This window comes from Aythya fuligula, chromosome 3 (assembly GCF_009819795.1).
Source record: "Aythya fuligula isolate bAytFul2 chromosome 3, bAytFul2.pri, whole genome shotgun sequence".
Classification (NCBI taxonomy): domain Eukaryota; kingdom Metazoa; phylum Chordata; class Aves; order Anseriformes; family Anatidae; genus Aythya; species Aythya fuligula.
The window spans coordinates 42,817,169-42,844,230 of record NC_045561.1 but is presented as its reverse complement, the minus strand read 5'-3'; the positions used below and the strand labels follow the sequence as shown (position 1 = coordinate 42,844,230).

Below are 27,062 nucleotides of genomic sequence, written 5' to 3'. Positions count from 1 at the left end.
AAACAAATCCAGTGAAGACTTCTTAAGTTCCTGGCTGCTATTACTGTTATTTTTTAAGTCAGCGCTGACTATCAATGTCACATGAATAATACAATGCAAGAGACAAATGCAAAACAGCAATAGCTGCAGAGATCAGGGCCTTACCAATGGTTGCATTTAGTTCACCTAAAATGATTGTAGTTGATCTTCTAAAGGCGTGGTTGGTATGGGATACAAGCACTGACTCCATGAGGGAAAGGTAGCCCCACGCAAGAGCTCACTGTCTCCAGAGGCATGTTTCTCTGAAGATACAGGCAAGACGTGTGTAATTCTGCAGACTTTGGTTTGTGGGGCACACTTTGGACAGGTTGATAGCAGAGGAAGGACTGAAGGGAGGTGAGATGCAACAATTTATCCCTAAATTAAATCTGTGATGAACATCAAATCTTGGCTTAAACATCCTTCTAAGGAAACCTGGACCAGGGACCTCTGTTACAAATATTCGAGGATGGATTTTCATCCACGCATTCCCTAGTCTTCCTTTGTTCATAGTCTATCAGACTGAAATTCATGTGGCTGTGACAAGAGACTTGTTATGTAGCCACACAGCATGCCTCAAAATAAATTCCAAATTGAACAGTTTTACACAACCTTGTATTTTTAAAAGCACCTCACAGTAATTTGTAACCAAGCAGCAATAAAAATTTTTAATCATTGTAGGCTGTGCTGTGCTGAAACTAAATGCAATCTTATTTTATAAAAGACTGTGTTAACTTAGGGGCATTAATTTCAGTCTACTTGAGAGGCATGTGTGCCCCATCCAAATACCTCTTCCAGTAACAAATCCATTAGCAGGTTTTATCAAAATTAAAAACAAAATGTGATCTGACTGTGGAGCTCCTGAACACAACAGGGCTGGAGACCAGAAAGGGTGGGCAGCACGTGTCTTCCTCCACACAAAAGCTCTGGTTAAGTCTACATCAGAAGGGGACCACAGTTGTCAGGGCAGCAGCCATGGTAGCGATGTCCCAAGAACTCCTGGCATCCAAGTCAAACTTCTTCAAATGTTCATTGCCAGGTTAATGAACTAATATCAGAAGAAAGATCAAATTTACAGTAAATACTTTCAGGCCCTTCATTTGCATCCCCACAGTCCACATCAGCTCCCACATTTGCTGTTCCAGAGAATTCATTGTGCCTTGCCCCAGGAGACTTTGGGTAAGTATAAAATGTGAGACAGCCCACATGTGTAACAGGGAGACAAAGAGAGCACAAGAAAGTAACAAACCCATGCTGAGAAGCAGAGGATGGACGTGCACAGGAGAAGCTGATGTGAGAGTGAAAGACCTCCCCATCCCAGGCTGGCTGCCTCCCCTTTTCCCCACAGCGAGCTGGCACCCGAGGAAGGAAAAAGCAGAGAAGCCAGAAAGGGGGATGGGAAGCTGTCAGCATGCAACAGGGCAAGGAAGGAAATAGCAAGGAGAAGATGTAATCAGTGTGTGCACTGTAAAATCACAGCCCTGCTGACATCTACTGCAGATGCCCTCTGTGCTCTCATGGCCATGGATTTCACCTGAAGTGTCACACAGAAATATCCCAGTTCTAACGTGAAGAAAAAGCTGTAGAGGAGCCCCATAATTCTGCTAGTGTTTATAAAGCTGTGCTCATACCTCTCCTATATTCAGGTTAATGAACTCCTTATTTTTCACACTCAGTGCTTGGAATACTCCTGAAATGAAAAGCAGGACACAGGAGCCATAAATACACCTCATTCGTATGCATATATAAGCTCCCCATCCCACAATGACAGTGGCTGTGCCTATGAGGGGGGGGGGGCTGGCGCAAAGTCTGGTCGCTTGGGGTTGCTTAGAGGTGGTAACTACTTTGAAAAATGAACATGCAGGAGGAAAAGTCTTGCTGACTTCAGGCCTTTGTGCAAGTCTCTCTTCAGGACTCAACTGGAAGCGGGTGTCTAAGCACTCAGATTCGGATGCTTTGAAATGAAGCCAAGCAATTTGCATCTCTTTATATATCTGACTGAACTTTTCTCTCTCAGTAGTTTAACACTTCTATTGCCCCAGACTGAACCAGGAAATAAAGAGAAGAGAAAAAAAAAAAATATCACAGAGGAAAGTTGATTGTGATTTTCATCGAGTTGAGTTGAGTTTGAGGTTGAAGCCACACTGATGATCTCTTCAGCCATTTTACCTGTCTCTACTACTTCTGCTCTGCAACAAGGGAGACCCTGCGTGCAAATGAACTGATCCTAGGGTGCCTTGATGGGAACCAGAAGGGATACAGGGAACCATATCTTCAGCTAATTCAGCAGGAATTGAGGGAAATGGTGATAGTGAGTGTGAGTAGTGGGGCGTCTAGGGGCTCGACCCAGTAGGACACACGACAGCTCCACTTTTTTACAAATGAGATTTAGCTACAAGCTGTCTGGGCACCACTGCTCTGATGGGTGAGCCACAAGAAAGGCTACAACAAGGACCTTGCCAACATTCTTCACATGCCTTCTGCATCACTGTGGAGTTTTTGAAGCAGGCTTTATTCACATGGGGAAATTTTCCATCAGTAACAGAACATTTTTCATTTTACAGGGGAAAAGCTATTCTAAAAGCAAATGCTAAACACAATTCCATTCTGTTAGCCTTTCAATCTACACACCTGATCTCAGATGTTATGCAATATGCTTGGTGACAGCAGAAATTGGATTTATATTTTTTTTTCCAAAAGGGAAGAAATCCCAGAGGAAGAAGATACTCACGACTTGCATTCTCTAAGCGAATCAAGCAGTTCAGAAAATCATCAAATTCAATCTGGAACTGTTCATCAGAGTACCGCAGGACAATCAGCTGCAACAGGTAGTTGTTGAGTTGATATCCTTCCAAAACACACACATAGGAAAATTGAGCAGCCTCATAGGCCAGGATGGAATCTGCAAATCTCTACTAACTAATCTTGAAAATCAGTTAATGGGAGAATGTGCTATGGCACACATCCACACAGAAAGTGATCTGACTGCAAAGTTTTTAAAGCTTGGAATGAATAAGTATATCTGAACCACAAATTTTGCGGTCACTGCATGTGAGAGACTCCTTGAAATTTGAAGGGATTTCTGCAAAACTACGTGCTTTAATAAAAATACTTTGTGATGAAATAGAAACCCACTGATTACTCTTTGTAACAAACAGGTTACCTGCAGCTCCTCAAACCCTCAAGTGGACCTGGGCTCTGAAATGTTTTGTTTTAGGGTCTAATCCTGCATGTGTTGAGATGATTAGATGAAAGGGCCAGCGGCAGCCCACACAGACACACTCCCAAAGGTAATTCCTAAAAATATCCCACTTTCTCTCCAAGACAGCCTAAGGAACAGAAATCACTGTTGCCACTTCTCCTTGAAAGTGCCATGGCCCAAGGACCCTCCCTGGGGTGCTCTGTATTGGGATGGTGAGCCCCACCAGGATGACTGGGCAAGACTCTTCGCCCATCAGCACCTCACTTGCTGCTCCCAGCCCCAGTTTGGCCATGCTGCTTCAAACCCTTGTGGGCACAAAGAAAGCTAAGATTGGCTGAGAAAGTGTTTTAACCAAAGGGAAACCTGGTACTACCTACACCTCTCTGCACCTTTGGAAAGAGGCTTTTCCAGAAGTCCTTTCAATTTTCCCTCTAGGTTCCAAGGTCCTCTCTGTGGTGTAGCCCTCCTCCCATTTAGGGGGCACCCAGATGGTGTAACTGCTTGCAGACTTCTTTGCCTACAGCACATCTGTCCAACAGGTTTCCCAAAATAAAAAGTAGGGCTTGTCTTACCTGCAGCTTTGAGAGCACTGCGGAGCTCATAGGAGGACATGGAGCCAGATTTATCAGAGTCAAACAGAAGAAAGATATTCTGTTATGAAAAGAGCAGATGGAAAGTTCAGTATTTCCACATGAAAGGAACACAGATATGGCACACAAAAGCAAGGTGTTTATCTCTAACAGCGTGGCACAAAGCACTTAAGAAAGCTGACAAGATCCGTGGTCTAGATCCATTCTGATTTTGTAACCGAGGAGCAATTTGGGTCCCAATTCTCTGTCATATGAATAGGCTGTTGTGAAATTCAAACAAGTACTGCCAAACCCAATCTTTCAGATATAATGAGTTTCTCTTCATAAAAAATTCCATGATTTTTTAAAAAGTAATTTTATTTGGGAAGGATATACTTTTATTTGTCTTCTAGCTTCTCTCTCCTGAGGCATTCTCTTAATCTCTTTTCATGTTTTTCTGTATGATCCTGAAGGCTAGAAAAAAATTGTGTAAGATGAAGTCGAGATTGTCCCTTACCCATTTGCTGCTAGGTATAAAGGATCTAAACATTCATTGTGCAGCTGAGAGGTCTGGTACAACTGGTTTGAATTTTGACCTAAATATTAAATAATTATTAAACTGGAGTTAAATTCCTTTGTTTTAATGAGATGACAAACATGATTCGCCCTTGGAATATGGGTTAAATTGAGCTGTTATCACAACCAGCTTAAATTTTTCCATCAGATATATGTGCAAATCTTCTTACAGAAGACAAGGATTTCTCAAGTCTCCTTGTTCAAAAACAATGCATCTTTTGATAAAAGAGATATGACATTAGGACCCAGAAAAAGTATATGTCATTTCTGATGGGATAGACAAGAAGCAGAGAACTGCATATTTTAAATGCTTGGGTGAAGCATGAATTCAGAAAAAAACTATTAATGACCATGAGGAAACAATTATGATGTCTTTATTTGAATATTCAGTCTGTGCCCTGATTCTGAAAGTCTGCTTGTTTTTACTGCCATATACAGTGGCAGGGAAATGTGTTTAAAATTAGAATCAACTTTCCCAGACTTCAGTACTGTTGTCTACTGAGAGATCGATAATGGCAATGCAGTGACTTATGAAACGATTGTTTCCTACTAGTCATGAATCATCGTTTCTTCTGTGCAACAGTAACAGAAACTCCTTAAGTTTCATTTTTATTGGCTTCCTTGTTAGTGTCCATTACATTCTTTGTCCCAAACATAGTTGATTTCCTTACAAAAATCTCTGTTATTTCCAGAAAACCATTAAGGTTTAGCATCATGGAAAGCTAAGAATGCTTTTGAAGATCCAAAACAAGCCCCCATGCTTTTAAAACTTTTGTTTTAAGTAAAAAATTGTGGCTTGTAAACACTCCTGTCTCTATTTTTGTCTGCATATACATAATAAACTACACAAGAAATAGCTAGTAAAATGGAGAACCAAACTGAATGCATAATGTCACCTACTATCCATTTCTTCAGTTTTTCCCAGAAAACTTTGAACTCACTGAATTCCAGAGTCCCATTGCCACTGGTCTAGTAATTCGAATTAAGGAAAATGACTTGTTACATAAAGAGCCAAATTCTGAGTGAATTTAACATTGCTATCCCTTTAAACATATAACATTACGTTGGCCGGCAGGCCTGCAGTGCTGTTGAGCATGATATTGGGATTTCTCATGAGGTGCAGCTCATGACTCTGGCTGTGATACTTGGGGAACATTATGTGACACAAAAACACAGCTGAGCTCCATGCAAGTAAGAAAGACAGATTGTTCTAAGGCGAGAACAGCTTTAGATGTAAATAGCACATAAATGATTCAGAGAATTAAATTACCTGATTAAAACAAATTGCTACTGTACTCGAATGAGTTAGTCAACCAATGTGTTATTCAGTATTGTTTTCTAGAGACCAGGCTCTACTGCAATGTCTCTACCAAAGATTAATGGGAGTCGTGTGGTAAGACTAGCAAAATCTGGTCTTTAAGGTCTGAAATAGTCATCTGTATAGTAGTGCTGAGAAGTGGTGATCAGATGTGCCTGAACTTCCCTCTTCCTGATGTGTGAGGGTCTTAATATTTACTGTGCTGAGCTACTGATGTCCCCCAAGTAGATCTCACTTGCATTCTCCTTCCCCTTTACATCTTACTTTTCAAGACAAAGCCCTTGTTCACATGGACACTAACTCAGCAATAGTTCAGAAAGGCCAACACGTGCTAAGCTGGGTCTAGCCCACCATGATTTAATAGCATGCTGTTAGTTAAGCACCTATACTGGCAATATTACTGTGGGCACTCACAGATTCCAAGGACATTACCATTCCTACAAGAAGTCTGTCTTTATAGCCAGACAGGTTCTTCTTTCTGGTTGTCGTGTCAATACTTCACCCCCATCCCCACCATTACATGGTGACTACAACCAGGGAATTTGGTGGCATGTGACATGGAGGTGACTTGCCAGCATCAGCTCAGGCTTCCATTTGTGTCATTTTGCTCCTCCATTGTGCTCTAAATGCCACGTCCAGAGTGGGATGGTTCTGTCTGCATTCCTTGTGCTTCCAAAGCAGATGAAGAGATGTCTCCCCACTAATTCAAAACTATGCAGAGATTTCCCTGAAAGCATTGCAAATCATGGAAACTATTTGGTTATATCCTAAATAGTAAACCTAGGATTGCTGTTATGCTCCGGGGTCAAGTGTAGACCCTGGCTCTGTTCCAATACCATGTAAGGATGAGATGTGAACGTGGACCAGCTCCCTACTGAAGCTTGGTTGCTGAGGGAGAAAATATAGGACCAGTACTCTGTTTCTCATTGGATATGGACAGTGACTGATTTGCACTGAATTTTAACATTACAGACATGGCTTTACCAGAATACAGTTTTGTCTTTTTGTCTGTTTTGGTTTTGTGTTAGAAGTTGTTTGAGAGCATGTTTGTTACCTTTGCCATGGACTGGAGCAACAATAGGATAAGATAAAAATTTCTTAGCTTAACAAGCGTAGCTTGTTTCAAGCAAAACAAGAAACAAGTGTTAGATACTTGCCTTGTCAGGATTGATACAGTCTTTGTTTTGTTTCACGTGTGGAAAAAAAAAAGCTATCAGAAAAGCATACTGCCAAAACCAGCTCTACCTGAAGAGAACCCATACTAAATTTAACAGCAGAACATTGCAAAGGATGAGTCTGGTGGAGAAGTACCAGGGCTGTGGTTCATCTCACCTAGTGTCTGTGCCATCATTTAGCTTCCCTCACAGTTAGGCACATTGAGAACAAGCATAATTACACCATCCTTTTCATTAACTACAAAGGAAGTCTAGAAAGCTAGCTTAGATGTAAACACCTACACCACAAACGCCTAAATTTGGACAGACAAATCTCACCCACATGTCTGCTTCCTGGAGTTCCAGGATCTAGATGAAAGACCAGATTTTCCAGCTTTTTGTCTGGCTGTAAAAAACCCCATAGGTTTGATACCAGTAATTTTCACCACTCTGTTCATTCTTAATTTTCTGACCCAAAACTTGAATGCACACCTCTCTCTAGTGAAGTCTACTCTTCAGACAACAGTTTTGGGTTCTCTCTTCCAGATCTTTTTCAAATAAATCACAGCTTGAAAAATGCACTGTCCTATATGTAAATAATTGAGATTTACTTTTACAAGTGCTTAGATTAAAGCATCTCCCTCTGAAGTCTTCAGTAGAAAATGGTCTGTCTTGAAGCTCCTAACACTAGATTTCTAAAGTAAAAATAGGGATACAACTTTCACACTTTTTTTTCCTGTGGACAGTGTTCTTCCATGACATAACCCCACCCGTCTCCAATATACATAATGTTCTGCTATGAACAATTATATTCAGTATTTGTTTAGCTTCACAAGTACTTATTTGAAAGGATACATCCATAAGAGAAATGATGTTTCGGCATGAAATGAGACTTAACTTCTTGAACTTGATGTCTTTTTCTGAAAAAGGACAACAATAAGACAGAAGTCATTGGGCAAATCTGCTGTTTGTAAATCCATAGCAGAAAATAAGATTTTATAAGCATAGACAGCAGGCTCTTAGACCTTACTGTGGGAGACCTGTGATGAGCAGGGCCATGAGCCACATCCAGGTCTTATTAGTCCCACTCCCTGTCTCTCCAGAGCAGAGCAGTAGTGCAATGTAGAACTGGCTTCAGTGAACTGACACGGATCATGCTGGAGGCAGGACACACTCAAGGTTAGATCATGGACAATATGCCTACCCAGCTCTGCCCTGGCTGGTTGGAGGCCACCAGGCAAGATTTTTAACACAGCCTTTATTCTCACATTCGTAAGTGAGCTTAATGGCAGCTTTTATAAAGTTCTTCACAGCCATTTGCTGCATGCCACTGAAACAGTACAGAGGTTATCAGCACTTACTGTTTTTTAATACTGCATTCAGAACATATTCAAGTTCTTCTGCGGATACCTCCATGTCCTAAATTAAAAAAAGAAAAAAAAAAAAAAAAAGAGCAGCATCTGTTACTTGAGTGTTTCTGGAATCAGACATACCAAAAACCTCAGAAAACACAAACATCACCCATCTGTATGTTGCTGCATCTCAGGAAAAGAGAATCATACAAAACCCAGAAAAGGCTAAAAACCAAACAGCTAGCAAAATATTGGAGTGCTGCTGTGCCGAAGGCTGTCTGAAAGCAATCTCAAGATGGAACCATTGATTTGAAGAAAAATATAAATGCAGCTGGACATGGAACTAGGTCGGCTCCCTCAGGCTTGAATTCTAGCTTTGGTCCTCTGGTTTGCTCAGTTGGGACTGCGCCCTTTTCCATCTAGATATAAGGCATGGTGACATCTGTTGCCTAAACAACACACTGCAACTAAGCTTACTGCCCCCCAAAATACAGCATTTTTCCTCACCTGGCCCTGAGTAGGAGCAGAATTCTCTCCTACTTTCTACGTGTTGTTATGACCTACGAGGGTTTTGAGCTCACCTCTCCTGAGATCTTCTCAAACAGTGCCCGGAACTGCTTTTCTTCTTCAGTTTCTTCAGTTGTTTGTGGACTTGGGTTTGGGTTTGGAGGCTGCAACATCAACCATAGGAAGACGTTTATAAGAATTGTAAAACATGATGTTTCTCCTGCACACAGCTCCTCTTTGCATAAGGGGAGCACAGTACACCTTACAATAACTGCATATGCTTCGGAACATTGTTATGCTTTGACTGCAGACCTCAGGCCTCCCAAGCACCAAGCTTCCTGAGGGGATTCTCACCCTTCATTTCCTTTGCCTGGGGAATTGCACAGTGTACCACTACTTTGGCCATCTCAAAACCAAAGGCACCTATCCTGGAAAACACCGCTCCTTTCACTCCATCCCTGAACCACTCTGCTTCCACAGTCCTTGAACAACCCAGCCCAATGAAGCTCTTCCCAGAGGCATCATCCAGGGGCCTCTGGCCTCTCTTGATGGCAGCAGCTGGAACTGGCTGTGATTTGGTGCTCTCCATAGAGTCAACCCATGCCCGGGAGCACTTTGAGCCAGCTGAGAGCCTCAGTGCTGTTGCAGGGGTGTAGAGCCCAGGCCTCAGTCTACACTGATGAGAGATGCCACCACGTAGGGCCATGGCTATAGCTGGGGTGACCATGCAAACAGGGAGCAGTTCTTGTGCCAGAAAACTGGGGAAAAGAAGGCAACTAACAGAACAGCACAGGATGCAAAGAATTAAGCTTTGTTTTCTCTACCAACAGAAGATATAATACAGGTGACATCTACCGTGCTGTCACCCTGGTGTCAGTGCTTGGCCATTTACACTTATTTTTCAACCCTATGCATATTCCTCAATTTCTACTAGTCAAGTTCAGATGTGGTCCCTTAATGACACTGTACAGATTTACTTTGACCTTGAACATGGCCCTGAGATCCTAGAAATGGAGATGTTCAGTTGCTAGCTGGTCCCTGGAGGAGGATTTTAATAAAGAGGGACTCATGGGATTATGATTTAGCTTGTTTCCATGGGAATTCATACTACAATCAACAGATTATGTGCAGGGATACATTTAAATGGGAGCTGACTCAGATTCAGCTGCAATTAGCACTCAGCAGGCAGGCCAGGTCATCCAGGAACAAAAAGAATTTCACTAGGTACACACGTGTCAAGCCTTCCTTCCCAAACCATGAGGATATTGCTAGGTTTTTATGTAAGACAAATGAAGGCCTGTGGAAATACTCTTGCTCCTTATTTTTTCACAATAAATGGAATTTTAATAGCTACGAAAGGCCATCTGCCTCCCCAGTGCTAAGTGGGGTACTTTCAGTGCACCTGTGGTGGCTGAGACCAGCTTCTGGTGCTGTCTGACTCTGACTGCCTTGGAGCAGCTGCAGAAGCATAACGATTGTGATTTTGATTGTTACAGCTCTTTTACCATATTCAGCAGAACTGAATGTTTCAGTCACTCACACAAAGCTGGCAATTGTGGAGCATTCCTGTGAAATGAACATGTTTTAGCCAAAGACAGTAAAAGCAGTGTGTGCTGGCTTCTGCTGAGCTCTCCTCTTGATATTTTAACTCTGTAGACTTACCTCAGGGAGATCAATGGCAACGTTTTCATCTAGATCCCTGGGGAAAACAAAACCACATTCAATATCTGAAGATGTTCAATATCTGCTTGGTGTGGAAAGGGCACCAAGTTGCTCATTAACATTTTCCAGAGGCAAAAGATAAAACTGCATTTTTTACTGAACTGATTACATTTGGGTGAAATTCATCAAACAGATTTTTGCTTTATTTAAATTTCGGCATAAGCCACTAAAACATACTTTAAGCAGGACTCTGTGAGGGCACAGTCCCTCTGTGTGCTTTCTGCTAAAGAATTAATCTCATTCTGTATTCATTGTGCACACTTCTTCCTCAGTTTTTAATATAAAATTGTCATTTGGACAGACTTTGTAAGGAAGCACTGTTGCACTCACAGATTACTGAACAAGCTGAGTAGCAGGCAGCTAGCAATTCTTCCCTGTAAGCTTCCAGTGGATTCACCAGGGCCCCGGTTTCTCTACCTCCTAAACTCCTCTCCAAAAAAAGGGCAGATTTAGCAAAAACGGGCAAATACATCTGCAGACAGATTTTTTTTTCCAACCAGTTTGAAGGCAAACAAGCCTTCACCCAACTCAACCTCACACAGGAGGTGTGAGGCACAGGAGGGCACACTGCAAACCAAAATCTCATTTTCAGACCTTTCCTTTTTCTCCTTACTAAGCACATGAAAATTCCAGAGAGGGAAAAAAGCAGGATCTTCCCACCCCAAGACTCTGCTGTAGGGCTGGACAGCTGGCAGCCAGACCCTTTCCAGGATTTGGCAGCCCTATGCACAGGAGAGCACCAGCGGGTCCAGTGCTTGCTGCTGACTTACTCAGTGATGGCCTTCTTCTCCGAGAAGATCCTCAGGCAGAAGTCTGCCTCCTGATGTGGTTCAAATGTGGTTGGAACAAGGATGTAGTCACCTGGTGGCAGCTTGAACCTGTTGGATACTTCCCTTAAATTGATGTAGGTTTTGCTCCTGGCCTTGGAGGCGTGGTACCTGAAGAAGTCTTTGTTCAGGTGTCCATCTCCACCGGGGCTCTAGAGGGGATCAAAGGCAGCATTGCACTGGCTGTGGTGTACTGAGGGCTACCCCTGCCCTCTTCCCAGTCACAGACCCAAACTCCCTGGCACAAGCCTGACATCCAGCTGCAGTGCTGACTGTCACACCCTAACCCAAGCACTTGCTGCAATCTAGCTCCTGCTTTACAGCAAGGACCTGTTACCAGGGTTTCTCTCTCACCCTGAAGACAGTCTAAGAGGACACTAGGACACTTCCTTCCTGCTTAAACATTCTCTGCTATTAAATATCACAATCCTAGGTGGCATGTCACAGAGTGATGAGACCTCACAGTTGTCTTCTGCATGGAGAAAGCGCCTCAGAAGATTTTCCAATTCCAACCTCACACAGGGACAGGAACCACTGTGTGTGATGAGCCCCACGAGACTCATAAGAAGCAACATTCCCTCTCTGGGATCCAGGCAGGGGACAACACAGTCATGGGGCTGAGGAGTTTGTCCTGGTTACCCATGGGACTCCTAAATCCTCCTATGAAAGGACTCCATCCTAACCAAAGCAAAATTCTCCATGGGGCTTGATGTAACTCAGAAGAGCATTTTAAGAGCAAGGGCCCTAAAAATGTCTGATGACTGGCAGTGCTACAAATCCAGAGAAAGATGGTAATATTGACGGGGTGGCTACTGCACGCATTGTAAGAGCAATAGAGTACCTCGTAAATAGAGTAGCCGATACTTAGCATTTCAGCACCAAACTTCCTGAGTTTGCGTCGATCCTTTTGCATCAATGCTGCAATGAATGTGCAATCATCTTGCCCATCATCTGTCTCTGTCAAATGCATCTTGATTTGTGGATTTGTCCAGAAAGTGTCTGCCAATGTAAAGAACACCAGAGCATTTCTTGCCTCAGAATAATACCACCACTACTACTACAAAAAAAAAAAGTAGACAAAAAGGACAATTAAGCTGAGGTTTTGCTCAAATTTATTTTTTCCATTAGTTGTCATGCTTCTTTCCACTCAGCTCTGCAGAAAATTAGCTGAATCCCAAAGTTCTTCATGGAGTTAGGTGTAGAAAAGATTTTGGGCCCGATATTTTATTAAGTTACCATGGTTTTAATAAAGCTGTCCGATGGAATTTTGTTCAAAATACATAGCTACAATGATTCCATAGTGCTGGTGCCAATACGGAGTAACACAATTCAGATCCTTGATGCTACTTCAGAGCCACATAAACATGCTGTCTGAGCTGGGTTTTTGTCTCATTTTACACTTACTGATGCATTTTAAGTGGTTTATTTGGAGCCAGTCCTGCTCATGCAAATGTAAGTGAGAGACAAATCAGATCCAACAGACTTGTGAAAGAAGAAAGCAGTTCTTCTTACCCCAAAGCCTCAAGTTGGACTGTATTTATACCTTTGGCTGGTTCCTACTAGCTGAGACTCAGCTGGCCTGACCTGCATCCACAATCCTGGCTATGGGTTAATAGGAGAGGTGCCTAAGGGTGGGTAAGGACTTCTGTGCCTGCTTCTCGCTTTCAAAGCTGCATCTACTTACCTAGAAAGTTTCTGCATCCTCCTGCAGTAGATCCCCGGACCCAGCTCCCCTCGTGGATGGTCACCTCCCACTTGTGGGCAGTGCTGTCTTCCAGGGCATCTGGAGTCAGGTTGCAGATTTCAACTTTATCAAAATGCACTTTGAAGTCTTCAAACTTCATCCTGGATGAAAGACATGGAAAGGAACAGGCAATCATTAGCCTCATTGAAGGATGCCCAGGGCCAGACTGCCCTATGTGGACCTTCAGCAACTGTGGAGATATGGTGATGTACACTGGGGGAGAAGTTGCGTTCATTCACTGTGGTGTGAAGCATAAGCAACCCTACTGTCTCAGTCTGATTTTGACATCTCTTACACCTTCCTTTTTACTGTAACTCCACTAATTTTATTCAGGTACAGTTGAGTGTAGTACACAATGAAGTGACACTGGAAGAAAACCTACTGTGGAAAAAGATGCTTGATCATCCCCTTCCCCCAGGCTACTATATCCTAGTCCTAAGAGCTGCATCCACATTGATGGAGAGCCAACCAAAGGATCCAGGACCCTGTATGGCAGGAGCCAAGTCTGCCTACAAATCATCTGTGCGTTCAACACCAGCCCCAGGACAGCACTACAGGGGACATGTGGCAATGGATTAGTCAGGCCATGGTACGACTAGCCTGTCCACAATGCAGCTGAAGTCACGTTTGGCCTTCTGGTAAGGTGCCTAGGCTCAAGTTGCTCACTCTCCTCTCAATTATGGGTGCATGGGACCTTGTCCTAGAGAAACCGTATGCCAAACAGAGGAACAAAAGGTAAGTTTGGGCTTAAGGAAAGGCTCCAACCAGCCCTTGATGGTGATAGACACTGCTTCCTGCTACTGTGTCATATAGATTGCAGCATAATTATTTAAAACCCAAGGTGGATACATATACATGGCCATGGAAAGGAGGAAGCAAATGCCAAATTACAGTTATTTCTGAGTTTCTATGCTGGGCTGGTTGAACCTAGCCTACTCAGCATGCTGAGAAGCAGATAAGCCATGTGATTTTAAGCTAGCAAGTAAACTGGCAAAGAGATACTGACAGACCTGCTGGCTGAGGAGCCTGGTATTCAGGACTGAGCAAACAGCCAGGAAAAGGGACAGCTGGAGCCAGGCACCCAGCTGGGCATGGTATGCAGCCATGGGCTATGGGAACAGAGCAGAGAAACTGCTCCTCCCTGACACGAACTTCTGTAGCTATCCTTTTTCTCTGGTGACTGATGCATAACAGCAAAATGGAGTAGCAGGAAAGAAAATGCTCTCCACAACCACATGTGTATCTGTGGCAGAGGAAGATAGGACTCAGCTAGCCCTTAGCGCAGCTCACTGGACAAAGCTAGTTCCATTTTTATGCTGTATAAGGAAGAGGTGTCCATGGCAGCATTAATTTACACCTGCTCTGGGACATTTTACAACTTGTTTTTAGGGTGGGAAGAAACAGCAGGACTTGTTTTCCTGGGATTTGTCCTCTTTCTCATCAGCTGTTCTCATATAATGCTAGCCTTTCATGCCACAAACACTGCTAATTCTCACTGCAATGCTCACTACACTATAGCAGGGCAGTATAGCAAAATCTCTGTCTCTTCAGTGGTTCAGTTTCCTGGCCACACTATGCGATTTTGGGCTCTTTGGAAGCATGCTGCAAAGCAGATGAAGTACTTGTACTTGAACTGCAAAAACACAGCTAAAATATCTTCAGGATAGATAATGAGGTCAGCAGTCCCTGAGTATGTTACCATGAAGATTTTCTTCAGTCCTCCCAAATCCAAAGAACAGAAAGGAAAAAAGGTCTTATGAGGCCACTTTTCCCACCTTGGCTGCCTTACCCCATGTATTTCTCCAAAGCCGTGGTGCCTTTCGGCACTGAGTGAAGCCACTCTGATGACATGACACTTATCCTGCTTTAAATGTCCCATACCTTTTAGTCAAATTTCCCTCCCTACACTGCCTTTCCTCCTAACCTTCCTGTTCTACCTAGGATGAAACCAAAAACAATACATGAGAATAAACAGGTGCATTTCCTCTTCCGTTTCTTCTGTTTCAATTAACAGAAGTGAGCCTGTGTAGGAGAAATGAACATAACATTGTATGCAGTCAGCACATGGAATAAGCCGGGTCCCAAACTTGTAGCACAGCTACAGAAATTGTTCATGAATGCACAGTAGGTCTCCTGAGCAACCTGTCACCTTGCAGACACCTGAAGAAATGATGTACCAAGAGAATACTTGTTGAGTTTGCTGAGGGTGAAACCTGCCATTAGGTCTACTTCAGTACAAACTAGTTGTCATCAATAAGAGCCCTGTTGTATCTGATGTTATATGCTAAGCACAAAGATAAAATGTGTGTCATGAAGAACACCTTTTGAACTCTTGAAGACCTAATTACTTTGCTACTCACTGTTTCTAGTAGCAGGTTTCAAAATACCTCACAAAGATCACCCCAGCTTTCTAGGGAGGCAAGCAAAGTCACCACCAGGAGTGGTGAACAGACTAGCTGGAAGTCCCCTGCTGCAGAAGGAGGAATATAGCTCATTCTCCAGCTCCTCAGGTAAACTGCATCAGCAGGAGGAGCAAACTGAAAGCTGGAGAGAAGCAGCTCTGTTCATCTCATTCCTCACCTGACCACCTTAATGTCTTTAGGGGTACACCACATTCACTGCTCATGCAAAGTCTGTCCATGCAGCCTGATAGGGAAACCACCAAGATGTGTCTTGTGTCTTAGAAGGAGCTTAGAAGGGGCAAAGGGGCAAACACTCCTGAGAGAAATACACACAAGTCAAAAGACATTAGGACAAATAAGACTGATGGACTGGGTGGAGGGTTTAGCTGGTATCAGACTTGCCTGACTGGTTTTGGAAGCATTTCTTAGCTTCTGCATATGATTTTTGTCTGCTTAACCCCTTCAGGGAAAACTTCAGTCCTGCTGGCTTTTGTTTCTGTACAGTGTCTGAGACGCTGTACAAGGAAGGCCACCATTTGCCTGGGTATGCTCATATTTCTTCATTTTTACTGACCTTTTGAGGACTTATTTAACTATGAGCTTAGCTCTGTTGGACAGACAACTTTCTGATGAATTTAATTGCTCATTTGATGCCTATTTACACACCTGTATCTCCAGTACACAGCCAGGCTTTAAGCCACACCCTGTACAGATAGATGTGCTGGAGGAACTGGAGCTGCAGGTAAAGTCTTTGCTTCTTTTTTATTCATCTCTAAAAACCAAAAAGCTCAAAACCAAACAAAAACCCACTCAAACTTTTTGAAAAAATGGAAATGCCCTGCTGCCTTTTGCTGTCAGTAGCAAAATAACTAAAAGATATACTGTGTAAAAATGCTTAAGTAATGGATCAGTCACTGGACCTACTTCCTTCCAGAGCTATCAGTGTGTGAGATAAACCATTTTATGTGATGTAATGCTCCGCATCATCTGTATTAGATCTCTTTCCAGACCAAAGGGTGAACTTTGGTTTAACTTGTGGGAAAGATCTGGAATCATCCTGCTGAATACCTCTCTGGATTTACCTCTGTGTAAACGAGATTAGCATCTGGCCCTGGAAAATACGACTAGACACACTGTCAGTAGTGCACAGCGTGGCTCATACGGGGTAGGGTGGGGGAATCATGTGCAAGTCAGCCATCTGCTCTGTCTGAGATAGTGAATTTGGCATGAAGAACACTTCACACTTCTAAAGCAATTGCTACCACTTCTTTTTTTTTTTTTCATCTTTTCTTAAATCTTTCCATCATTTCACACATATCCTGGTGTTCTTGTACTTTCTGTAACAAGTAGCAATGCTTCTAAGCGCTTCTTCCCTACCAGTGTATGACTAACATCAACCCTGAAGGCATTTCATAGGCGCTACAGTGCAGTACAATGCTCCCTTCTGTAGTGTGCGTATGTTCCTGGTAAGGATTTAAAGGCTGTTACAACCACGGGAGACACACAGCATTTGAAATATGCTAATGCCATTAACTAAACTGACCTTCAAAAGACTTTTTGTTATTAAAATACACACGTACACACACGAAGCATGCAGAACCTGCTTCCTCCTGCAAGGAAACCAAGCATTTGCTCACTCAGAGATTTCTTCCTTGTCACCCATTTTGGCCACCAGCACCTCAGTTTCTTACTGGAGTCACGCTCTAAAACCCTGTGGCTTACCAGAACTCTCCATCATCCAGTGCTGTCTGAGACAAGCGTTTCTGCTCTGATGGGCTGACCAAACGCCACTCCAGAGAGCTGCAAGAAAACAAAGCCAAGCTTTACTATGGGTCTATGGCATTTAATTTTCCCTGGCCCAGAACAACCATCTGGACAGATCAGTAGGCTGCTCTTCATCCAGAAGTGTTTTATTTGAGCAGCACACATAAACACAAAGGCCTTTAAGAGGTTTCCTAAACCCTGCTGCCAGTCCACACAGCGGCAGAGACCCAACTAATGTATCTGGAAGCTGGACTGGGACAAAGATCCTAAAGCTGCCTCAGAAGAGTCCTGCCTGAGTTATTCCCTGCAGTCAGCACTGGGACTGCTGTCAGGTGGTGGGATTGAGTAAAATATGGTTATCATTAAACCACAAGATTTTTGTAAGTCACACTCCTCCTTAAATCTGTTTGCCATCTGTAGCACCATCTCCTCTTTTAGGTTTCTCGGTAATTTAGGGACAGATGTTTCTACAAACTTGACTCAGTGGGAACCGAATAGGCTCTTTGCCCTGTACAGAGAGAATTGCTGGACTAACTGGGATTGCAGATATAATCTTTGCCTCTTTTTTACTCACCTCTACAGATCCAGCTGTAGCAGGTCAAAACCAAACAAAAAAACACTAAGACGTTTTGGAAATCCAATTTGATAGGATATACAGGGCATTTTGTGTTAGGTTTTAAATTCCAGCAACCATTGCAAAATGCTATTACAGATTCCTGTAGCCACCTGGGAGCCCCTCTGCTTTAGCAGGGCTTTGTACTGGCATCCAGAGCTCCAGAAAACCTCCCAAGTGCAGTCAGAGCTCCACTTTGCAGATACAGCATTTTCAATAAACAACCTGAACTGCCAGATGCCTGTCCTGATCTTAACCTCTTTTTTTTTTTTTTTTTTTTTTCAGCAGGGAGGAATATAGTGTTATTTTTTAATGCATACTTTTTTTTCTTTTGTAGTATTTATACTTCATTTAACTTAGTAGTAAAAGCAGACTGGTTTTCAGACCAATCCTATTGTGTTTCTGTGTCCTTCCATAACTTTAGCAGGTACCACATAGAGGGTATCACCTAACTGTCTAACACATCTATAATATAACTTGCAAAGTTCTTGCCTATTCCTAATATGTTTAGAAACACCGAACAGTAAATGCAATGACAAACTCGTAAGATAGAGGGGGTAATACAAAATTGGTTTATAGATTACCTGTAGTAGGACTAAATACAAATGTTATGTTACAAGTACTACAGGAACTAGGTTGCAAAAAAATAAAGAGAAAATCACACCAAACATAATATTTACTATTGGAAGTGTCTTAGAATGAACATATCCAATTTATATTAATGTATGTTTTTGCTAATACTGGGTTTTGGGGGCTAAACATCCTTGACAGTGTCAGCTGAGCAGCCTTGAAAATATTGAGAGTGACACACCAGTATGGCAGTAATACCATTAAGCACATGCAAATTCTTGATTTAATTTTTTTGTGAAATAACTGTGCCTGCAGAAAGCTAGATGTGGAGCAGCAGCTTGATTTTTGCATGGCCTGTATGGCACAGTGCACGCACTTGTCACTCCAAGGGCCATTCCACTCCACCTGTCCCCAGGGGTTCCTTATCCTTATGAGCCGCACTTTCTGGCCCCGATAGCTCACCTGAGGAAGAAAGAAAAAGAGAAAATGCTGCGTGTCATTAAGCTGGGCTAAAAGTGCACTGCTACAGAAGACGTGGCAGGGAAAGATGGATGGGAATTTGGATAACTCCCCTAGGATAACGCCTCCCATTGCCTAAGGTTGGGGGACAGTCCCTTGCCTTTTGACCAAGTTTCTCCTTGCCCCGTGCTGCTGACACAAACCACAGGAAACGTACCTCATCGATGCCAGTCAAGGAGTAAGCATGGCCCTTTATAAGGCCAAAGGGGGTTTTGGCTTCTGACTCGGCAGCACTGCTGGTCTGTAATATGGAAAAAAAAAACGTGAATACCTCTTTTCATAGGGAGATCTGAAGTGGTGTAACTTGGTCCCTTCCAGCCATTATGTGGGAGGTCAGTGGCTAACCAGAATGGGGAAATGTGAATAGGGAAATTGTCTTTCTGCTCCATGCAGGCAGTGGTGGTGCAATGGTGCCCTTTGAAAGGGAGCTCTCTAGAGCTGTGGGGATTTCTCTTTTGGAGCACTATACAGTCAGAGGGAAAATAAGGTGGTTCCTGGCTCAGATCCCTTCTATGTCCCTATGATTTTGTATCAACACCATGCATAGTTCCAGGATATCAACCTAAACTGCTATTCAAATGTAGTTTGAGTCAGGTAAGGGATGGGAAAAGGTGCTCTCAGGTGGGGTCAGGTGTTGATATTTCAGAGATTTCAGTACCTGGAGGGATAAATCTGATGCATTCTAAGCTCCAGCCCCTGTTTACAAACAGACTGACCCTGAAAAGTTTCTTGAGTCTCACAAGACCAAATAGATGTCGTTGCAGAATCCAGGAATGAAGCAAATCAATTTTTAGTCTGTGGAGCCTTAAAGTCCTCACAAAGCTATGGCTGGTTTTAATGTCAAGGGGCCAAGTAAGACAGGAAATTCACCTTCCCCAGGTGCTCATACTAACATCATTATTGTTTTAAATCCAGTGGCTGTCACCTGCTGAAATGTGATGAATCTTCTTTTGTTTTTGACAGCTGTACTAAGGACCACACTGATATTACGTACTATCAGTTCACAGCAATTATTTAGAGAGTTAAATGCATATCCATCTAATTGTTAATGATTTAACCACCCTTTATAAAGTAGTGTTTTTCGGTTTTTGTTTGTTTGTTTGTTTTTTAATGCAGAAACCAAAACTAAGCTGAGAAAATCAGACCCCATTTGTTACTTACATCGATAGAGCAGCCCACCATTGAGCATCTTTTCAGAGCTTTCTCTAGGATTTCATAGAAATTGTCAGGAGCCGTTTTAACCTCATACATTTCTCCTACTCCTCCAGTGAAATCCTCCATGGCTTCTATTGTGCTGCCTCCTTTCAGAGCCTCGTAGCTGCCATTCAGCCTGGAAAACACATGCTAACCGTGAGACAGGCTTTCAAAACTTTGACGATACCCATGCTTGAGAGCTTTCTCACATGGGCGTAAAAGCACAGAAGGGCACTGAAGAGTTGTGCCCCAGAATGTACTCAGGAGATATATGATGTATATTGGGATACTTCTGCTTTCCTTGCTAATTACACTTTTAATTAATTTGTTCCTCGATATTCTTAAAGCCTGGGGCTTTTCTTTTATTAGTGTCAGTGACCAGGTTGGCAAGGACTGGATATCTTCGCATGTCAGTGGCTTGTTGCCTGCCAAATCAGTTAAAAATCTAGAGTTGGCCGGAACCATCATCTGAGGTCTCAGCGGGGACACAAATGGTAGGATTCAGGCTTTGATCCAACTCCATTGCTAACAGCTAGGGTTGTATCTAATGCTGTGATGGGAGCTGGATGAGCTCACAAGCTCTTTAGATTAGGGCAGCAGTAAGTGCAAAAAAAAAGAAAAATAGCTTAAAAAAATACTAGATAGAAGCTGTTAACTTGAATAGTGTATAATATATGTACAAATTATAAATCATTTATGTATAGCGTGGTACACTAGACTTACTTGGCATAGGCTTTCTCTAGTAAAGCACTCCAAAATTCGTTGTGTTCAGCTGAGTGCAGGAAAACCAACCGGCCTTTGAAGGTGGGTAATCGATCATCAATCACGACATCCAGCCACTCGTTGTGCTGCCAAAACTATTTAGAAAAGATGGAGCATGAGTTGGTTGACAGCATGACATTTCCTGAGTGTAGGAGATTCGTGTCCCAATGCTTCTAAGTGTCAGCTAGTGACAAGGATAGGCTTGCTCAGAAATCGTATGTAAACCATTCCTTCCCACTCTACCATGCTAGACTGCTCTGAAGGAAAGTCAATCTGTCTGAAAAAAAGTCTAACAGAGTAAATCTGCACCACAGCTCCTTAGCTGGATAATGGCACTCATATGGTCCCCAGTGAGTCACATACAAGTGGTCACTAGGTGATTCAAACCATCTTCAAGATACGTATTACAGACCACAGACAAAATCTTGTTTCATCTTTAAGGCTTTACATCCTAAGAGGAGTTTGTGTGGAAAATGTGAAATGATTTCAAAGCCATATTTCTCTTCACGGAACAGAAGTGCCTATGCTTGTGCATGTGGGAGGTTGACATAGCCCTCAAGATTGTTCCTCAAAACATGAACAACAGATTAAGTTCAGCAATCCCCCCCCTCTTTTTTTTTTTTTTTTTTTTTTCTAATGTTTCCTCTGGAATAACCCACATCCCCACCACAAACCAGACCACAACATGCAATGACCAGCTGCCCAGAAATGTGGTCATGCTGTGCCAGATTTTCATCTTACCTGGAAGTGAAATATTCCAGCATAATCTGGCCCAAAATTTTGATCCAGTGGTACCACTCTTGCTAGTGTTTTTTCATTCAATGTGAGAGAAGCTATGGCTGCTAATAGCCAGCAGTCACCTGTGAATTGAGACGGGGGAAGAAAAAGCCTCATTTTCTTCCACAGAGAGGAAAAGAAGATGGTGTGGGGGTGAGGGGAGATGTCACAGTTAGCTGCCACCCCTGTTGAAAAGAGATCCTGTGTGTCCCCAGGAAGTGTGCCCCTGCCCAGACAGGGCAGTCTGGAGGTGCTGGTGGATGAAAAGCTCCCTTGGGGTCACAGTACCCTTGCATGGGGATCCTTCTCTGGCCTTGAATCCCTCTGAACCAGGATGGTCCCTGGCACAGATGGGAGAGTGCCACCAAAGAGGTGGCGGTGGGCAAGGTGAGCACGGGAGGTGCCTCCAGCTTCACTGCTCTCATCGGGTCACGAGCAACAACATCCCCTCGCGTGTGAGGATATTCCTGCTGCTCTGCACAGCATGCACGCACCCACCTGGGGTGAATCACTCACCAAGATCCCCTTGGCAAATGTCAGTTCTCGTGGCTCCTCCAAGGATAAACTTGGGATCCTTGACAATGTCCTGGAAGAGTGGGAGTGAGACACAGACGTGACTGAAAGTATGCCAGGAAAATGTCACTGTCACTCTGAGCCCAGATGTGAGCCCTGTGTGTGCACAAGCTATATTTTCATGCAGCAGTGTAAGCTACCACAAAGAACTAGATGGGGAATGCTTGTAATTAATCCTTTTAATTAATTATAGTGCAGAGCAATTAAAGAATCAGCTATCCTCATTTTTTCCTAATTAGTTGGCTGCTAATGAAAGGCTGGCATTCTTTATTCACCCATAGGCAATTGTTAAAATAGAGCACATCCTGGTCCAGAATCTCAAAGTTAAGTTACAACCCTGGCTACTTTTTTTTCCCCCAACAGCTGAAAAAAACCCCAACACCCTAAAATTGGCAATTTACCTTCAAACACAGTATTAGGCCTTGTATTTACCTGCACATAATACATAGTCTCCTGGTTGCCAGACGCTGTATGTCCTATTTCCTCCTCAAACAAGGAAACAAAAAAGGCAGACTCCAGCCTTGTTTGTTTTACAGAGTCAGGTTTTACGAGGAGCTGACATTACCCACCCTTCTGAGCACACCTGTGTGCTCAGAAGTTATAAGGACTGTGTGATCACAGTGGCATTAAAGCAATTCTCTTGTATCTCAGCTGGACAGAAAAATCACAGTGGCAAACCAATATATGTGGCAGGACTTTGCCTCCCTTCTCCCCTTTCCCATGAACTGTAGATTGAATTGAATTGATTGAACTGAACAGAAAAGGGAAAAGGAGGAGAAGGAGGAAAAGGAGGAGAAGGAGAAGGAGGAGGAGGAAGAGAGCATCTAATATACTACTGGAGGAATATTCCTTGAGCTTCTCAGTCTGCCACGATATGCTATTGCAGGCCCTATTGCATGAAATTCTTTTATGTAATCAACAGAAGCTTGTAAAAAAAAGGCAAATTAAGGAGGGAGGAAATATAGCAGAGCACACTCAGTCACTTAACCCCTGCATTTGCCTAGAAGGAAACGGAGTTACTTTTTGGTTCCTGTCTCTGCATTTTTTTAGGCTGTCAGGGTAGGATATTGGTAATTCAGTTCAGTTTCCCTCACTTACTCCTGGAGCATCTCTTACTGGCCAAAGCTGTGGCCAGGACAGTGTCCCTGATGAACTGGTACTGCTGTTCTCATCTCGGCCAGCACAGCCTGGCCATGTTCCAAATTTATCAGCCTGACTTTCTGTCCTGTCAGGGCGTGCTCTGCTTTGCTTTTGTGACCTGGTGACTTTGGTGGCTCAGCAGTTTTGGCAGCACACAATAAGAAATGATTGCCTGGATGGCGGAGGAAAACGGCACACGGCCACGGATGAGGAAAGCCACTTTCCTGAGAAGCTAATCCCTCGGAGGAGATATTCAGGCATGAAGCTGGTTTGTGTATTTTTTATTTGCCTTTTCTGGGGAGGAGCTGGTGGTGAGGCCATGCCATGTCCCCAGCGCACCTGGCAAGGGGAAACCAAACGTCACCCCCTCATCAGCTGGCCCGCCTGCTTGTTAAACACACCCAGCCATGTGTGACAGGATGCGAGCGATAAAGAGCACAGCTCATTGCCTTTAAACACCAGTACGACGGCTGATAAGGCAGCTGTTCTTTAATAACGTGCCTTATTTTAGTGCTGTTGCTCCTGGAGAACATGATTCTCACAGCGCTTAGTGTTACCAAGAAACTGCATGCTAGCGAGGGCTGAGATAAAAAGCCTCTCCACCGACATGGACACAAATGCTGCTGAGTGCTGTGAGAGTTTTGTGGCTCGGTGCCTGTTACACAGCTCTACAACTGACAGATGTGAAAATATTTTCAATCTTCTGTGTTTAAAGCAAACACAAATTAAAAAAACAAACAAAAAAAATGAAAAGGAATTTAAAGGACTTTGAATGGACCCGTGTCACATTCTCTGTTACACAAAAGAAAACCAAGAGCTACACTTGCAAGAATAATATTAAACTTAAAGGGATTTTCAGACTGGATGGTGTAATAACACGTATCAGTGCTTTCAGTATGCTAAAAGACAAAGCCCAGGACTAGATCTTGCATCCACACACAGCATATTCAAAGATTCACCTACATAAGGGTATTGCCTAGAATTAGGGTGATGAATTTCTCAGGGAGATGAAAGAAGGTGCCTGCAACTCTCCTGCTGCTGCTTTGAAGCTATGTTTCTTTCGAGTCAAAGGGAAACAAATTGCATCCCTTGAGCCTCTGGCATACATTGGTAGAGGGAGGTCTAAGAAAAGATCTCCCTCTTAGAGATCTAAGAAAAGCTGAGGCTGAGGCTGTTTATGGTGGCCCTATTTTTGTGATTGTATTTATCTCTCTGGTTCCAGCATATAGTTCCTGTCATACTGGTTGCCAGCAGCTGTTCATATTAGGAGAATTTCCTTCTTAATTCCTCCTGTAGACCACAGATTCAATTGGCATTGTAAAACATATTTGTCTTCCCCCCTTTTTATTATTATTATTTTTTAATTCTTCAACATATATGTCTCTTGCTTTCCCAAATACTGAGCTCCTAGAAATAAATGACAGATATACTAGCCCAACAGTTTTATTTAGATTTAAATTGACAGGACAGGGAAGGGAAGGGAAGGGAACATAGAATGAGAAAATGGTCATCTGTTTTTCAAAATATTCTAATTTTTTGATAAGGCGTAATTTCAAGGATCTCATTTGTAAAGATAAGGGATTGGTAAACAAAATCACTAAATATCTTTCTGAATCTTAGGGCACTTAAGATTTATGTAGAAATCTAGACATTCACCAGGTGCAAATCAGTGCAGCTCACTGATTGCAGTGGGAGATGTACAGATCTGGGCTAGCTAGAGGGTCTTGTTTATTCTGTGTACAAAATTTTGTGCCTGCAGGTATATATATACATGTGAAAATAATGAGAAAGCCTTCTCTACTCTCATTACTAAAGAATAAACTGTAACAAGGTGTAAATCTGAGGACTAACATTATTTGGGCCTGCAATTACCTGCATATACTGTGCTACACTTGAGCTGAACCACTGTAAAACACTGGTAGGAAGGCAGTAAAAACCAGCCACCACGAGAAGCAGTCTGAACACTGATACCCACACACACAGGGGCAGTATAAACACACTGATAGCTAATAGACATTAAATTGATTTAGCTTAAATGCTGAGGAGTTGAAACTTTGTAATTTTGCATCCTTACAGGCTCCCCTGAGCTTTATGTCTTGTGCTGCTCACAGAAGTTCACCTTTTTGCATGGCGGGCACTGGAGTGTAAAGGCAGAGCCTGTTTCAGGTAGCTTACTCCTAGTAGAAATATTTCCACTTCAGCTTACAAACATCCGGACGATGAGAGCCTGCATATAACAGAAAGTCTACTCTCCTATGTCCCTTACTACCACTAATAAGGACACAGAAGTCATGTCTTTTGAGCAAAGCAACCCCAAACCTCCAGCCTGCTTTTTGGGGGAGCCTGAAAGCACACCTAGCCTTTGGGGTACTTCCAGACAAAGTGGGCAGCAGTGCCTGAGGGTCTGCACTTGCCTTTGGGGCTATCTCTTGCTTTTTCATTGCTGAAACTTGTCTAGGAGTAATAGCCATAATAATGCTCTGTAGTGACACTACGTTAGCTATCAGACACTAAAGCATCTGAATGTCTCTCATTGTGGATTAAGTGAAGCCAAAACGTAAACCCATTTTAAGCCCATTTTGTTCTTTTTCTCTCTTGGTACCACTATTGGCAAAGGGACATTTTCTGCTAATTCTGAAGCTTTCAGACCATGAAGAAAAAGAGAATAAATGTCAATCATTAACAAAGAAATGAAAAGTAGCCACAAATTTCCTGGCTACTAGTTAAAGCTAACTGGGGAGAAGGAATCAGGAGAGATGTTGGTTTTGTGATCTGAGAGCATGTGACTGGCGAAGCTTCGGGCTATCCCCGTGTTATTAATGCCTGTTACGCAAGATGCATTAAGAGATACTCATCGAGCCCTTGGCTACTGCTGAATGGCTCAGCGATCATGGCATGTATTCACAGCCTCTCAGTGTTTCGTGATGGAAGCAAGCATGTCTCATGCTCTAAAAGTTAGAAGTTTTGGTTGTTTTAAGTTTAACTTTAATTATGAATTTCCTCCATTAATGGCAGTTGGTTTTCAAATAGTCATGTCATCATAATATATTTTACCCTTAATCCCTTGCATGCCATCTTATTTTCATCTTAACATTGCTTGTGTTTGGCAATAATGTAAGAGAGATGCCCGATTAGAAATTCTTTGTGCATGTACATAAATATATGCACAATAAGCTACAGCAGGCAGAAAAGAAGAAAATCTACATACGGTATTCTAAAATGATTAAGCCAAAGACCTTCAAAAGGACAAGAAAATATGGAAAAGGTATAGGATTTTACAGGACAGTTCAAAAAAAATGGGTGTTTCAGAAATACTTGCAATAGTTATCAGATTTTAGCTTCTCTTACAATGCCCCTACCTTTCCACTCCCCGTCACCAGATGTAAGCCAGCAACACGCAGCTCCATGGGGTGAAACCTTCCAACCCTCCTCTTTGCCAAGGACCCCAAACAAACAGCAAAGCACCCCGAACAATCATTGGGTTTCCCTGCTGTACATGGGAGCACTCTCACCAGATGGTGGGGTGTGAAGACATCATGTACTCACCCCAGGCCTCTTCCAGAGGAAGGGAACGGGTGGCTTTTCGCTGAAGAAGAGGGAGGCGTCACTGGCAGGGAAGTCGGGGTCCTCGAAGAGGCTGCCCCTGCGCAGGCACTCCTGCTTTAGCTCCTCGTAGGCTTTCCCCGAGCTGTGGGTGGCACGCGCCTCCCGCGGCAGCGGTGGCGGCCTGGGCTTCGAGTCCCGGAGTAGGTAGGGCAT

General features: G+C 43.1%; 1 protein-coding gene across 3 annotated transcripts; it reads right to left on the bottom strand.

Moving 5' to 3' along the window:
- Positions 1–1,039: 1,039 nt before the first annotated feature.
- On the bottom strand, positions 1,040–27,062 carry CAPN9 (calpain 9). Of its 3 annotated transcripts, XM_032184978.1 has the most exons (20): positions 26,850–27,062; positions 22,107–22,176; positions 21,555–21,673; positions 20,775–20,908; positions 20,019–20,187; positions 19,015–19,098; positions 18,715–18,800; positions 17,114–17,191; positions 12,930–13,090; positions 12,087–12,244; positions 11,189–11,397; positions 10,359–10,395; positions 8,771–8,860; positions 8,199–8,256; positions 7,693–7,757; positions 5,266–5,334; positions 3,793–3,871; positions 2,750–2,866; positions 1,650–1,708; positions 1,040–1,066 (listed from the first exon to the last, which is right to left on the bottom strand). In XM_032184978.1, the coding sequence occupies exons 1-20, from the start codon at positions 27,060–27,062 to the stop codon at positions 1,040–1,042; spliced, it is 2,082 nt and encodes a 693-aa protein (XP_032040869.1). The 3 variants fall into 3 exon arrangements, with proteins under 3 accessions (XP_032040869.1, XP_032040870.1, XP_032040871.1); XM_032184979.1 differs by lacking the exon at positions 17,114–17,191; XM_032184980.1 differs by lacking the exons at positions 21,555–21,673; positions 22,107–22,176.

What these genes read in the sequence shown, in the direction of transcription:
- CAPN9 (XM_032184978.1), bottom strand. Translation starts at nt 27,062, where the DNA reads ATGCCCTACCTACTCCGGGACTCGAAGCCCAGGCCGCCACCGCTGCCG. An exon ending in TCGGCTACTCTATTTACGAG is followed by an intron (nt 11,398 to 12,086) that starts GTACTCTATTGC and finishes GATCCCCTCTAG; the next exon opens with AGCCCCGGTGGAGATGGACA. An exon ending in TTGCCATTGATCTCCCTGAG is followed by an intron (nt 8,861 to 10,358) that starts GTAAGTCTACAG and finishes TTGATGTTGCAG; the next exon opens with CCTCCAAACCCAAACCCAAG.